We start from the raw sequence: 16,121 nt of genomic DNA, 5'->3' as shown, positions 1-16,121 counted from the left end.
GTGGGTAGTTGGTTGTACATTTGATGTGAATAACGCGCGAATAAAGTTCTCCAATTTTTCAGAAATGAAAAACTGAGAAGTCCAACCCGTACTTAAAACCGACTCTGGGCTTCTATTAGGGGAAATGCACTGAAAGAGCTCCGGCAATATGTTCTTGTTTCTTTCAAAACGAGGGTGGCCTCCGCAGCGTCGTGTGGGCTGACTGCCTTCAGGGGCTCCTCGCGCTCTCCGTGCCCGTCTTGATAACGGCCAAAGTCGCCTACGACGCCGAGGATACCGGAGCACGGCCTTTCAGCGAACTCGAGCCTCGCAAATACTTTCTCAAGTACGTGCCAGGAGCGCCCCCTATACCTTGCTACTTTCGCAAGCCTGTGTTCCTGACACTAGTGACTGCACTGTAACTGCATAAACAGCTAAGAAGAGCTTGTTTTTTTTAAATGTATTAATCTGGGGCTATCATGTTGACGGAACGTAGCATGCAAGAGGGCCCTGAGGGCACCATTTGCATATTCACGTATGTTTCCTTTAACGCAGGACCGCATTCTGGGTTCGGCATCCCGGAGTTAAAACTTTTGAGCATCCGCACTTCCCGGCAAAAGTTTTGCGTTCCGCACGTGCGTTCCGCACTGCCAGGGCTTACAAGAATAGCACACCAGGCTCAAGCTAATCTCGTTAACATTAACTAGCAAACATGTTTCAAAATCGTGCGCTGTATACTTTTGGGATGACTGGTGTTCTTCAATTCTTTCTTCATCGCTTTAAACTGTAATATAAAGTCAGGCTTATAGCACACTACTAACCCCAAAAGATTAGAATGTCTCTCTGGCCACGATCACTTCTTTCCGACTTGTACTTTTATAATCTGAAAAGAAATGCCAACTTGGAAAGGGTGCGGCGCAAGAAATACTTCCATCCGTCGCAGTTATTGCAGGCTTTATAGGGACCCCTGCGAGGCAGCGCTTTGACCCACTACAGGCCTCAATGAGGGAAGCTTTCTAAGAGGCCAGTAGGCGCTCCTGTGTCCTCCGTACGTCTGTAGTTATCTCTAGTGTATTGTGTCGCTGCTTTGCCGTTGGTCGCTTCGAGGGGCAAAGCCTTAATGCTTGAAGCAACAGTGAGTAGAATCCAGTTCATACAGATCCGCTGTTCACACAGAGGCTTAATGGTTAGGCGGGTAGAAAGAGTGGGAGCTGATTGTTCGCCACGGTCGTGGTTTGCCCATGAAATCCAGTGAAATCTTCGGCACACTTGAAAGCGTTTGCCATGCAACAGGCTAGGTGCAGTGGCTTGGCAAGCGTAATGACTCACATTTTGTACGGTTCAAACTTCCGTAAATACTACAATGTCAAATTTTGGCGGTCTTCTCTAGTCTGCTGTGTAGTGAATACAGAAGTGGTTGTGTCATGAATGCGAAACCTTCCAGAACACTCGCTAGTGCTACTAATCTTTTGCTCATGTTCCGTTCCCTTTGGGAACTAACCTGGCATTTTGATTTATTTTGTTTCACATGGCTCGTGTGTTATTGGAGCAAAGACGCGCTTTTCACGTTGATTTCGTTTTAATTTTTGCTGTCAGCTACTGATAACGTGACTCATTCCACGTTTTCTACATTTCAGTACCGCTTTTGATCTTACGAGGGACGAAACCCTCTGGGCAGTTTTCATAGCGACATCGCCGACGTTCTTCAACCGCATATGCTTGGACCAGGGTACTGCCCAGAGGTACCTCGCTTCCAGGACCCTCAGAGAGGCCAAGTGGTGAGCGCGTATTTACACCGTTGGTCCAGGTAAACAGTGCTGGCTTCTACGCTAATTTTAAGTACCGAAACAAGATATGTGTTTTAGTCAGTACGTGCGATAGACTGCCAGGAATGCAATCAAACAGCTCGTTTCCATTGCTTCACTCTCACACTGCGAGCACAGCTGAAAAAATAAGGTGTCAACGGTCGCCTCAAAGGCTGGTCATGGCAGAAAATTCACATCACGACATGCATGACACTGCAGTTCACGAACGGTGCGGAGCGCGGGGCCTGCACTCAGGGTTCGGCACTTTTACCGACTAATCATAACAATAATAATAATAATTGGTTTTTGGGGACCGAAAATGGCGCAGTATCTGTCTCATATATCGTTGGACACTTGAACCGCGCCGTTAGGGAAGGGATAAAGGAGGGAGTGAAAGAAGAAAGAGGTGCCGTAGTGCAGGGCTCCCTAACAATTTCGACCGTCTGGGGATCTTTAACGTACTCTGACATCGCACAGCACACGGGCGCCTTAGCGTTTTGCCTCCATAAAAACGCAGCCGCCGCGGCCGGGTTCGAACCCGGGAACTCCGGATGAGTAGCCGAGCGCGCTAACCGCTGAGCTACCGCGGCGGGCTCCAAACCCATTTTTTTTTGTCCTTACGTGTCGAGTGCACGGCTGCTATCGTGAGAGACCATAACTTTATATTTTAACAAATGAATAGTTGCTAAATATTGATATTTTAACTGCTTGCCGGCAACTACTGCCGAGATCTTGTTAACTTTCCGTCAAATCCAAAAGGATGCAACGCGCGTGATCTGCAGGACCGTTATAACTGGCACCCTATTGGCCTGCGTGTTCTACGGCCTTGCGGCTTTTGCCGGAGCAGCCCTTGCATGCAGATACCGAGGCTGCGACCCCATCCTTGCTGGGACAATTCAGAGATTCGACCAGGTGAGGGGAAATGTGCCCTTGCGTATAATGTGAAGGCGCTTTAGATGCTGCTGCTCGTTATCTCTTCTCTTTACCGCTTCCCTCGCTTAATTATTATCGGTTGTCTATTGACTTCCCTTTGTTCATGATAGTTACATGTTCAGGAAATGTAATGTTAAGTATTCTAGAAATTAGGGTATATTTCTTGTTGTTGTGTCACAGTATGAAAGCAAGGTTTAAACATATAATTGGAATCCCTTACTGCTGGTAGTTATTATGTTTTACGTTCTTTGCACTTTTCATCGGTGTATCTATTTACAATACCTTAGAATAGTAATATTTTACACCACGTCGCTTCAAAACAAGCAAAATTGCAGTCCCTGTACTCAATTTCGCTTTTTTAAATGCAATAAATATTACAGTGTGAGAAGAGAGTCAGTGCTCCATATGAATTCACTATTCCTCAGAACTCACGAAGTGAACTGAGCACTGTCACGTTCTCTTTCAGCGCGAACACGCATTTACTTTGCAGAGATGACCATAAATAGGGGCGATATATTTTTTAGACAGATACTAAAAGTAAAGGAGTATATTCGGTATACAATAATACTGCAACACGAATGCAAATTCGTATCACGTAGGGTTCCGAAATGGATAATTTGTTTTGCTTTTCGGTACAAGATATATCAGCAGGTCAAGTCAGCTAAAAGATCAGTAGAAGAAAGGTTACGTTTATCTGGTTAACAAAAGACACAATTCTTTTAAATTATGTCAAGTGAGGTGGAATAATATAAGAGCTTCTTTCTCGGTTCATTTGCAAAGACTTATTACAGTGCCAGCTCAACTTTTGACGCGACAGCGTTAAGGAGCTCGTGTCGCAGAAAAGCCGGTGCCGTCGGCGTCGGCCGTGAACGAAAAATTCCTCCTGCTCCTCCTCGCAATGTACGCCACTTCCCCAACAGATAGCGCGCGACGGCAGCTCAAGGAAAAGAAGGGACGCCTGTCACATATTTCGGTTGACAACCTGGACCGCGCCGCAAGGGAAGGAAAATGAAATGAAAATTGGTTTTAAGGAAAGAAAGTGAGGCCTGTCTCACATATCTCTGTGGATACCCGAACCGCGCCGTAAGGAATGGAAAATGAAATGAAAATTGATTTTAAGGAAAGGAAGTGACGCGTCTGACGTACCTCTCGTTCGGGCGTAGTGGGGCCGTGCGGGCACGCAGGAATCGCGCGGTGAGCGGCGAACAACGCAGCGCACATCCAAAGCGCGTTCACCACGAAGCTTGCGGCTTGCTGCCCATTCGTTCGGCAGGGAAGCTATGCTGGCGTTTGTGGCATCGGGTTTGTCGAGAACGATGTGCCGACGAACTACGGCTGCAACTTGAGTCCCGCGCGTTTCGGCAAGGCGCCTGGCAGCGCTTATACGAGGTTTGCAGCTCCACGCGTCCGTTTCACTGTACATAGCAGAACGATTTGTCCAACGGGCAAGGCGTCGCGCCGAACGGGCGATGGAGTTCCGTGGATTCCCTGGCAGTGCTGCAACACGCTGTCGAGTTCCACTCTTAAAGGCGAAGCTTAAGCGTCCTCCCATTTTTTTCTAGCTGCTACAAAGTGACGCATCGACCTAATGCGGTTCCAACCAAAACTTAACCCTCCTTAGGCTGTCAACAAAATGAAACTGAACAAAATGAAACCAGGAACTTTACACATGCCAAATATTTTTCGAGCAGCGTAACTTCGACCTGAGAAGGTTGTATGTTTTTAGTGTACTTGACAGCACAAAAGAAAGGCGAAGATACAACAGAAAACAAAAACAAAGCTGTTAGAAGTGAACTGTTGGTAAAATCTGCGCTCTGTGCCTTCAACTGCATATTCTTCATTCCGCCGGTCTTTCGAACAGTCGCAGCCACTGTATACAAAGCGGCGCACATTTGACGCCACACTACAGAAAATTTATCATATCGCTTAGAATCGTCACCTTAATGGCACAAATAGCACCCTCAGCTGCAATTTACTAAACGCGGTTGTGATGTGGAACGGGCTGACAACGCTGTGCAGATCTCAGCATATTCTATACGCGAACAAAATTAGAAGTCATGGGCTACTACAAAACATACCACTCCAATGACATGCCTTCTGTGCGTTGGTCAAACTCAGTTGCAATTAAGGACGAACAATGTAATAAAGTTGACAACAGGTAACTTACTCCCTCTCATAGCTTCAAAGTGGTAAACACGAATGCGAGGAGACGTCTTCCAAAGGTGTATGCTTGTCTCAAAAACGCAAGAGTGGAATACGCTAGAGATTGCTGCTGTCTCGCACTCGTAGCGTCCACATTGCTGTGAACAAGCTGTGAGACGAAGAATAAATGCATTTGTAGCGCCTCACTCGTTCCACTGCAACATACTGAAAGTAATTTTCTATCACTGTACTTGCATTCAATACCAGTAATGACAGACCGTTCTTTCAGTACGCGTAATGTCGGCGTAAGCTTTGGACTAGACGCGCTACGCGTGACAACGGCGCGTCACAACGCATTTCGAAGCGCAAAAGAATGACATCACTTCTGTAGTTCAGTCACATAATCACAACACAAATTCGCGCCTTATGCCACACAAAACCAGGCAGAAAGAAGCAGCACGCGCCATGCAAAACAGTGGCTCCGTCAGACAAAGCCATCATGGCTGTACGGCCGACTGGAGTGAGGGGGAGGTGGAGAGAGAGAAAGTACCTGGAACTGAGTTCGTTGCAAAAATTAAGTAGAACAAGCTAGAAGTAAGCTGAGTAATGCCTGCTTCCTACACCAGCTCGTGCCGACAACTTAAAGGCTCCTTCTTTTCACACCAAATTGAAAATGAAGATGAATATACTCCACATTCCACGCATTACAGAAAAAGTTGCATAAATTTATATCCCGGTGGTTCCACGAAAGATAAAAAGTCGACTTATTTTATCTGAAACGCTAGCGTAATCACATTATGACTAGGCTGCGGACGAAAACAGCCTGGGCGTCCCATATGCAGTCGCATCGCAGTTTATCTGAATACTACAAAAATGAACCTACTATGAGAACAGCAAGATGCTAATGCGACTTTCATGCCAAGATAATGTATCTCATGTATCTCAGAGTACAACCAGGGGGAAATGTTCAGAGCATAGTGGTTGACGAAAAATATTTTATTCGTGTTTATTTTCGGCCCTGCCAGCTAGTGATTCTTCGAGCAAATGGAACATTGACATTTCGAATTTTTTAAGGCTTTTCGCATCACTGCATTTTCTGTCCACGCACTAATAAATTGCTCTCGCGAACGCTCAACTAGTAAACTTTTAATCGTGACTGTTCATTATCAGTTTCATGTTGCAGTATCCAATCTACCACCTGTTCTTTCTCACCAGCACCTAGTACGATAAGTAGGACAAATTTTTGATGAACATTCAGAAATTTGAGGCAAAACCGCTCCCATCATTTTGAAATGAAAGAAACCCTTTTTCTTGTGGCAGTTGCTGCCATTCTATGTTGCGCAAGACTTTCCCGGCTTTCCTGGCCTTTCTGGGGTTTTCCTGGCCGGCGTTGTGAGCGCTTCAGTCAGGTAATACCATTTCAACCATTCAACCATTTCATTACTCTAAAATTATAAGTCTCTAACTTCTGTAACTTGGAAATCTAGATTGTCAATCGATGTTCACCGACCAACCATACCTTTTCTTAAATGGCAGCGCCTAGTCTTTTTTTATAACTACAACCTGTGTGAAATAAACAATATTGCTCAAACAAAACGAGTCCGCGTTCTGAGTGTTCTCGTTCACCTGCAGTGCTTGAAAAATTCTCTAGGAGCAAATTCGCGTATTAGTATTACTTCAACATTTAGATGTAATTTGTTTCTCTTTTAAAGCGAAAGCTTTTGCTACTCCCTTGCGTAGCTTGTTCGGCTTGTGTTTCACATGACCTTGAACCAACGAGCGAATGTGGTGGCAGTATTCCCGAATACATACACCAATATTCTGAGCACCCATTCGTCGTGCAGAATTCTAGGTGCTCACATGTTTTAGTCATGTAGAAGGCGAGCTTGCGGCAGGGGTTCGAACCATCGACATATGAACCTTCCCTTGCATGCTTTCTGGGACTTGCGACAAGGGTTCGAACCGATGAGATATGCACCTTCAGTTGCTTGCTTTAAGGCGCGGTTGATGTGTCCACCGAGATGTCGAGATCTGAGAGCTGCTGCGTCCTTTCCTTTCCTCAAAACACATGCTTTGGCATTCCTACAAGTAAGCTGACTTGAGTGCCCTCAGAATTTTTTTTTATTTCATGCGCAGCACCGTATCTTCGATGGTGAACTCTCAGGCAGCCGTGTGGTACTTCGACGTCGTGACGCCGTTCTTCACGGTTGCTGGAGCTCACGTGGATTGCACCATAAAGACGCTAGGTAATGTGCTGCAACCGCATCCGTACAGTTTCATGTTTGCAGTGCGAATCAACTCAACCTTCTTCGAATGAACAGGCTTCGCAGTTGGGGGCGTGATGACGGCTTGCAGCGTGCTGATTCCATACCTCGGGTCAGTAATGTCGGTAAGGGCATCAACTTTTTTTTTCCAAGTTCAACACCACCGCGTTATAAAAAGCGATACCAAGTGCTTGATGGTAGGTCCCGAGACTTACGAAGAGTCAGTAAGGACCCCACTTTAAGACAGAGAATAGGAAATGCACCGATCTGGGTAAAGTAAGAAGAAATATAAAGTGTGGTGACTAAATGCAATTTTAGCATGATTTCGTGGCATTTCGGCATGATCCAAAACACGTAGTGATCGCCTGCGGCCCTCACCTCGATAATTACAGCATTTGCTCAAACCAAGTCGATTTCTCAGCAGCGCCAACGCTACATCGGACACGTACGCTTTGCTGTCCCTCTACTCGGGGCGCAGTTGACTCCCGGCATCTCCTTGGGAGGTGTCCACCGCAGATCAGCGTTCTGGCGCCTTTGTACCAAGCCGGCACATCTCTCACACTATGAATTTTGGATTAAGGGCTCATACTATTACCGTTTCGGCTTTGTAAAAAACTCTCGTATCGGGTTAGTATGGACAGTGGTTCTTGATGAAAACTCTTGATAAAAGAAATACAGTTGAACCTCATTATAACGAAATGGTTTCTATCGAAATAATAGATATAAGGATGTAATGAAGACTCCCTTTGGAAGCTTGGTCAACACTGGCTATAACGAAGTTACGGCTACAACGAAGTAATCGCCGGGCTGCTTCAACTTGGTTATAGGGAGGTTAAACTGTATTGCGTAAAAATTGTAGTCGTGATTCGAAGAAGGAAATTATTTCTAAAAGAATTTGTGGAATATTCGTCTGCACTCGAAAAACCTTCATGTTTGGCAGTATGAAATGTATTATCACGGTCGAGATTGTCTTCAGAAAGTTTTAGAGCAGTTTGAAGCGCCTTTAGAACCATGGCACGCCTGATGCAGGCTTCGGGCTGACCGAACTCTTGTGCCCAGAACTGTGGCCGTTGAGTTCCCATCTGGCACCGTATTTGCGGTTACGTTGACAATGGCATTGTCGCTGAGCTCTCGCCATCGCGGCTGCTTTATCGGTGTAGAGCTGTTCAGCAAGCGTAGTTCCAAACTCTCAACGTTGCATTACCCACACTTCCGGTTTCGCCTACTCGCTCTCTGACAACTTCTGAAACGGTTATTTCTGCTCACAATCATCCCAAAATACAAACTTGAAGGTGGCACACACTCAGGAAAGACGGAAAATGTGTTTGTGGTGCTTAAACTTGGTGTAAAAGCCGAGAAACAAAGCAAAATTTGTACCGCACAAGGAGATTCGACCAGCTGTCTTACGCTTTTGCAAAACGCAAATCTAAAGCACTGCGTCACAAAGCCAATAGAAATGAGCGCAATTAGTTAAGTACTTGCTATTTTCATAAAGTAACTCATTTTCTCAGCCGGGTGGCGCTGCTTAACCGGAAGCTGTGGGATTACACATTTAGGAGAAGGAAATCGTACTGTCCAGAGCTACCGGCGTCTACTGAACCACTTTACTTCAAGAATGATTGCAGGCTTTTAGGAGAATGTCATCGATGCCTATGTTCATCTGCATCTTACGTCCGTTAGACTGTTACCACCTGCGGTAACAGATAAATCTGGTGTGCTCAGTGATGGCGACGGTGGGCCTTGTGTTAGCGCGAGCGACTAGCGAGCCGGCGTTGGGACGATGATTCCGCACCCCTGATAAGCTGCGCACGGTGCGCTAGCATGGGATATAAGAGCTCGAGGCTCTGGAGAATAATGCGTTTTTTTTTCTGTTGGACCATGGTTGCTGCTCGTCGTATAGTTATTACAGGCCTATTAAAGCGTCATCGCTGCCGGCGATGCGGAACGCTTGCCGGATCTCTGTTTCCGTCCTGGCGTTTGACACATGCCAAAACGTGTTCGCTAAATATATAGGCGCACATTTCCACCTTTCACAGGGATTACCTACCAAGGCTGGGCAACCCACAGGCATCGGCTCGTGAACGCTACTGTCAGAATATTCTGAAAGAAGTATGTGGCCCATGCGCTGCGATGGCGTAGAGGTAGAGCGTCCGCCTCGCGTGCAAGAGGACCGGGGCTCGAATCCCGGTGCACGCAGTTCTCCACCGGGTTTGAAAAAAAATCCGCGTATCAATGGAATTGCATAACAAGGCCTGAGGTGCGGCTTGATCTCGGTGACAAGAACCGACAACGCACTCCCTCACCTGAACAGGATTTCGCCACCCTGGTGTAGTACTTGGCCAACAAGCCCTTCTATGAACAAACCAATTAACCCTTGGCCCTCAGTCCCCAGCGGCTGCGGAGCAACTGACCACGGCGGCGGTCAGACCTGTGACGCAGCGGAGGGTGCCAAGAATCTCTGGCTCCGGACAGGCCGCCATTGGAATCTGAACCTGGCAACGCTTAACGCTACAACTTTGTCTAGTGAGGCTAGCCTAACAGTGCTGTTCGAGGAACTATCAAGAATTAAATGGGATGTGATAGGGCTTAGCGAATTTAGGAGGACAGGTAAGGCGTATACAGTACTAAAGGACGGACACATACTGTGCTATAGCGGATTAGCGGATAGACGAGAACTATAGGTGTGGGATTCCTCATTAATAAGGATATAGCTGGCAACGTAAAGGAGCTCTACAGTATTACCGAGAGGGTAGCAGCTATAGTAATTAGGCTGAATAGGAGGTACAAGCTAAAAGTGGTGCAGGCCTACGCACCCACATCCAGCCATGATGACCAGACTGTTGAAAGTTTCTATGAGGACGTAGAATCGGCAATGAATAAAGTAAAATCGCAGTACACTGTACTGATGGGCGACTTCAATGCGAAGGTGGGCAAGAAGCATGCTGGCGACCACGCGGTAGGTGACTATGAGATGGGCTCTTGAAATTGCAGGGGAAAGATATTAGTAGAATTAGCAGATAGAAATAATTTACGGATCAATAATACCTTCCTCCACAAACGAGAGAACAGGAAGTGGACCTGGAAGATCCACAATGGTGAGACTAAAAATGAAATCGACTTCATACTATGCGCTCAACCTGGCATCGTTCAGGATGTGGCCGTACTCGGAAAGGTGCGCTGTAGCCACCACAGATTGGTAAGGTCGAAATCTCCGGAGCCCTTCACTACGGCGTCCCTCATAGCCTGAGTCGCCGTGGGACGTTAAACCTCTATAAATCATACACCAAACTATAATCCTCCATAAAGTCAGCAATAAAATTACAATAAGGAAGGGTGTGAGGCAAGGAGACACGATATCGTCAATGCTATTCACCGCCCGTTTACAAGAGGTATTCCGAGGCCTAAATTGGGAACAGTTGGGATTGGGAATAAGAGTAAATGAAGAATACCTAAATAATCTGCGATTCGCTGATGACATTGCCTTACTGAGTCACTCGGGAGGTGAACTGCAAATCATGATCAATGAGCTAGACAGGCAGAGCAGAATGCTGGGTCTAAAAATTAACATGCAGAAAACCAAAGTAATGTTCAACAGTCTAGCAAGGAAACAGCAGTTCGCAATTGGCAGTGAGCACCTGGAAGTGGTAAAGAATCTACTTAGGGCAGGCGTGACAGCTGATCCGGATCATGAGAGGGAAATAACCAGAAGGATGAGAATGGGGTGGAATACATATGGCAGGTTCTCTCAAATCATGAATGGCAGTTTACCAATTTACCTCTAGAGAAAAGTGTACAGCGGCTGTATCTTACCGGTACTCACCTATGGGGCAAAAACGTGGAGGCTAACGGAAAGAGTTCAGCTTAAGTTAAGGATAACGCAGCGAGCCACGGAAAGAAAAATGATAGGTGTAACGTTAAGAGACCGGAAGCGGGCAGAGTGGGTGAGGGAAGAAACGCGGGTTAATGACATCCTAGTCAAAATCAAGAGGAAGGAATGGGCTTGGGTAGGACATGTAATGCGAAGGCAAGATAACCACTGGTCCCTAAGGGCAACAGAGTGGATTCCAAGAGATGGCAAGCGTAGCAGAGGCGGCAGAAGGTTAGGTGGGCAGATGAGATTAAGAAGTTTGCAGGCAAAGGGTGGATGCAGCTGACAAAGAACAGGGTTAATTGGAGAGACATGGGAGAGGCCATTGCCCTGCATTGGGTGTAGTAAGGCTGATAATGATGATGATGTGGCCCAACTCACATTTATATAAAGAATAATTCGTACGCCACTGGTCCTGCAATACTGCCGCGAAGGCTTTTAATAGTTCTTTGTTCATGCTCAGAGGTGCGGTGAGTGAAATTATGTATTCGTTTACGATGCATGATGCGGCGAGATTTATCTCGAATGATCGCAGCCACGCTGAGCTGCCTATAAGTTTTTCGATATTGTGATGATTGCTTTTTGTGCGTCATCTCGGAAGTTCTTCGTCAGCTATAAATTGAACGCGGCTGGCAGCAGCGGAGATTTCGTTCTTCGACGACCGCCGAGCGCATTTATTACAATTGCCACCGCTAAGTTGTGAGTTGTTGAGTTCCTTGTGGGCGCTAAACAGAGCAAGTAAAGAATCGGTTAGCCACCATTCCTGTCTACTCGTCCCATGTCTATGGCGTTAATAGACCACCACGTGATAATATGCAGTAATGAACTGCCATTGCATGCGCTTTATTCATGCGTGAAAAGGCCGGGTTTGATTCACCTAGTTACTCGCTTGTTCACCTTACTTGCGGTGTCTGGCTTTGCTGTATAAACTAAACACATAAAGCTAGCCACTACTATTATGTTTGTACCCTTCCGCCTTCGTGACGATTGAAATTTTCACGCCCTCCGTAACCTTCGCAATGCCTGAAATCGAACGTGCGCTCTAGCCGATGCTCTAGGCCCAATAAAGCCCCTTGCTACCTGCCGTCTCAGAGTTTGGTCTCTGGCCGCCGACTCGTGGCCGGTCATAAACAAATGTGCGCAGACACCCAACAAATCTTTGGCTGAAAGCCGTAAATTGGTAGCTATGCGTTTCTGAGGGTAAGTGTACGCAAGCAGCACAGGCAATCGACCTATTATTGGTAATGGCTGGTTTCACTCTGGTCCTTTGTAGGACCGGCCTTTGCCAATACATTTCCAATATTGGCCCTATTCCTCAGGCTCGCCACATGGCCAGGGGATCGTACTTCCAAGGGTGCGAAAGGCACGACCGTCCCGGCACTGACATTTTTAATGCTCGATGTTCCTCATAACCTGGGTGCTGCCTTTCTACATAAACACTTCATTATATTAACCTATAGACTGTGCTCTGTTCTATCTCCCTGCCGCAGATGTTCATGGCCGTTAACGCGGCCATCACGGGACCATTCGTGGGGCTTCTGGTACTTGGCCTCACCGTCCCGTTCGCCAACAGCAAGGTAGGTCAAGGTACACGGCTGCGGTACGCGGAAGGGAACGAATCGAAAATAGCCTGACGCGGAGGAACGTCTCCAGCGTAGCGAACAAACCGCGTCGCCTTTCCAACCACACCCATTATGTAAGGTGTCCAAAGGAAATATACAGCTGGCAGCACATTATTCCGCACAAATTCTACGTGGCTGAGTTTAGCTGCCATGTACAATAGTGAACAAAATTATATTTCAGTTTATCGAATTTAACTCCTTTTCCCCACTACATATTGCACATGAACATGATGGGAAGACAATTTCAGACTTTTTGCGCAATGCCAACCAACAGTTAACATCATATTAGGCCACAATGTGTTAGAACAGCAAAATTAGTGAACCGGTTTGTGCTCTGCGTTCAGATATCGGCAATAATATGAGATTTTAATACAAAATGAGGTACTAAGTTAAAGAAAGCTTTTTCATAATAGCCGAATGCCTTTACTACTTCACACGGAAGCATTTTTCGTCGATCGCAGCTTCACCGTGCCAAGGCATGAAGTCCTGGAAGCTGTCATTGAACGTATAATTAGGTTTGCGCACCATTACAGCGCTGAACTAATTTTTTTCTCAGCACTGCTGGCCTTTTTCTCCCTCGGATGACTCGGGAAGCCTATGCAAAGACGTTCAGTTGAAATAATCTCAGCAGACCGACCTGACCATTCTATAAGGTCCACCGTCCTCTTCTTCAAGCAGTTTTTCAAAAGCGGAAAATTAAGAGCGCTTCGAATCTTCGTTTTTTTCAAACACATATCCAACGCTCAGATTCTTGCTAGCATATCGAAGCACAACGTTTTCAATCATTCCCTGCGAAGTCTCTGCGCTCATGGCACTTGTTATTGGATGGAGACTAAGTCCACGAGCGGTGAATCAGACCAGTGTCATTCCAATCCCGCCTCTATGGTTCAACTTGGGGAGTTAATGACGAGGTCCATGTTCTAAAGTGCGTTTGGGGAAAGGCATAAAACAAACCCCACCTTTCCCGCCACACAAGGACTTCAATTTGTGCCACGAAATCACTGTTTTCCCATAGTCGCCTGTCCAACCGAGGTATTCCTTTGCCTACATCATCCATGGCAGCCCAGTTATTTTCACAGATGTACGGGTTTTTATCTATAGTGTAGCTGAACCCGATTCACATGACAACTTGCGGTCAATGGAGCTCCTGTACAGCCTGATACCAAAACCAAATGTTTGCACATGCGGATAACAGACTGTAAGAACTTTTTTCGGCTGGTGCGAACAATGTTTTTCTCGACGACTTGGTTGGTCGATCTGGCATGCCCCGGTGAAGATTTAGAAGCCAGACAACCTTTGAGTCTTACAAGGGAGTAACTGATCGTTAGTATTCACCCGCGCGCAGCCGAACAGCTACAAAGGTAAGCTACATAGATTCTCTTTGGGCCACCATATGCTAGCCGTCCAGGTTAGCTGGGTTGGTAGAGTGACTGCTGCGGTGGTCCTGGCCTCGAACCCTTTTTACTTCTATTATTTTTCTTTAGCAACGATGTTTCTGTGCAAGCTATGTAGCTTTCCTTGGTAGCCGTTTGACTGCGCTTGGGTGAATGCTAATGAGTAATTTCTCTCTTTTTTACAGATATACTCCACCCTGGGCGATTACCATAAACATTGAACCTCTGATTCTATCTCTCTTCAAAACATCCGAAGGCGCGGACTCGGCTGCAGAGAAATACATTGAAAGCTGAGGGTTGTAAATATAAGAACTTTCCTCTTGGATCAACAGTCTACTTAAGTCGTAACTGGAAACTGGGATGCTATACTTAACGCATAATTTTTCCTGGTTTCAACATACTTTTAAACTGATTTTCTTTAGTCTTGTTGTTTACATCACTTTCCATTTACCCCAGTGCAGGGTGGCAAGCCGGCGGTACCTTCACCTAGTACACCTTCCACACATGCCTTCCCCCCTCTCTCTCTGTCCCAGATGTTCACCCGGTTGCCAGTAAGCATGTTATCCTGGTAGGATTATCCTTTGAATGCCATGTTCACCGGGGAGCGAACTGTAGAATGGTCCAGCCATGGTCATGTCGAACAGATGTACTTGCCGCACAAGGTATACCTGTGGGAGCGGGGAAGAGAGGGGGGTTGCAGGTTCGATGATACAACTCCTCTTGGAATATAACCCTATTGGCTTTCGGAGTCGATCGTTTGGAGAGTGTTCAATGCAGCTTCGTCCTCACGCTATGATCCATGTCAACCACATGTTTCTGGGGTATCTGAGACTATTCTTAGAAAGTAAGGGGGGCTTAATAAAGTATGAAGTATTTAGGTTCTTTAATTGTGGCTTCAGTGGCAGCATCAGCGCATTTTTTCTTCGTTGTTCTGGTGCACTCGCGTTTTATCCACCCTCAAAAGAGAGGGTGGAAGGGGATGTGGTACGATACTAACCAAAAAGCTTGACCCCATAACCTTTCAAAAATATGCCTTTTGTAATGTAGCGTACGGTGTGACCTTCTAAGCAATCGCCCACATCATAGCGTTTAAGGATACGCACGAAAGTCGTACCCAAGTTTTCTTTCAGCGACTTTAACCAAATACCAAGTCTATGGCTTGTCGTGACCACGTTTGTTTGTTTGGCAAGAAAACCTGCATTTTTGGATAGCAAATCGGATTTCAAAATTACACAATTTTTCACGCTACTCAATCCAAAAGTGTGACGTCAGTGGGAAAAGCACTCGGTGATCACCGTTTAGAAGTGAATGGCGACGTAAACCACCCTCAGGTATCCAAGATCAAAAAGCGCCTTGACGTCACCATATGTTGCTTGCAAAAATGACTATGACATCTGTATTTTATTTTATTATCTTTTATACCTAATAAAACCGAAATTCTGAGTTACAGCTGTCTATCGGTAATTAAAATGGTGTGATCTATCGCTAGAGGCTAACTCCACTTTATATTATTATTATTATTCTTCTTCTTCATCAGTGATTGTTGGGAAGGATGAAAAGGAGGGAGACACGGGCTTGTCTACTGGAGGACTAGCCTCCACGCCCACTGCCGGCGTGTCGTAGAAAGAGGAGGGGAGGGGAAAAAAGATTGAAAGGAAAGGGTAGGCGCGCAGCCGCAATGATAACCGACCTATATTGATAACCGACGATAATTGAGTATACCAATTGCGTACCTCTGTTACGGATTTACTCTGAGGCGCATATATTATTTATCCCGTACAACTTTTCTTTTTATACAAGGAGTGTTCAAATGTCCCGCAGGGTGCCGGCGTTGTGACGCTCCTCATGGCGGCCTACCAGCTTGTTCACATGTTCGTCAGGATAAACGCCGGTGTCGAAGAAGACAGGATGCCCGTCAGCTTGGACTACTGCACACAAAATACAAGTGTTGCTGCAGGAAACAGAAATGCCACTTTCAGCACTCACACGGAAAGGTACTGGCAAAGACGTGGCCACCCCTGAGTTGTTGCTGAGAGTTGTGACGTGGGGTGAGCTGGATTCTCTCTTCGTTTAAAATTGGAATTCCTCGTGAAGAGCAATCCCAACAAAAAAAC

General features: G+C 46.2%; 1 protein-coding gene across 1 annotated transcript in view; it reads left to right on the top strand.

Moving 5' to 3' along the window:
* Positions 1–16,121, top strand: part of LOC144106980 (sodium-coupled monocarboxylate transporter 1-like) — a 38,223-nt gene that overhangs the window by 15,952 nt on the left and 6,150 nt on the right. The window contains exons 5-12 of the mRNA XM_077639951.1: positions 174–325; positions 1,617–1,757; positions 2,567–2,696; positions 6,180–6,268; positions 6,996–7,105; positions 7,181–7,248; positions 12,482–12,568; positions 15,829–16,001. Of these exons, the coding sequence (XP_077496077.1) occupies positions 174–325; positions 1,617–1,757; positions 2,567–2,696; positions 6,180–6,268; positions 6,996–7,105; positions 7,181–7,248; positions 12,482–12,568; positions 15,829–16,001 (950 nt within the window). The remainder of the gene's footprint in view (positions 1–173; positions 326–1,616; positions 1,758–2,566; positions 2,697–6,179; positions 6,269–6,995; positions 7,106–7,180; positions 7,249–12,481; positions 12,569–15,828; positions 16,002–16,121) is intronic.

Source organism: Amblyomma americanum, chromosome 10 (assembly GCF_052857255.1).
Source record: "Amblyomma americanum isolate KBUSLIRL-KWMA chromosome 10, ASM5285725v1, whole genome shotgun sequence".
NCBI classification, from domain to species: domain Eukaryota; kingdom Metazoa; phylum Arthropoda; class Arachnida; order Ixodida; family Ixodidae; genus Amblyomma; species Amblyomma americanum.
This window is presented reverse-complemented; position numbering and strand designations above follow the sequence as displayed.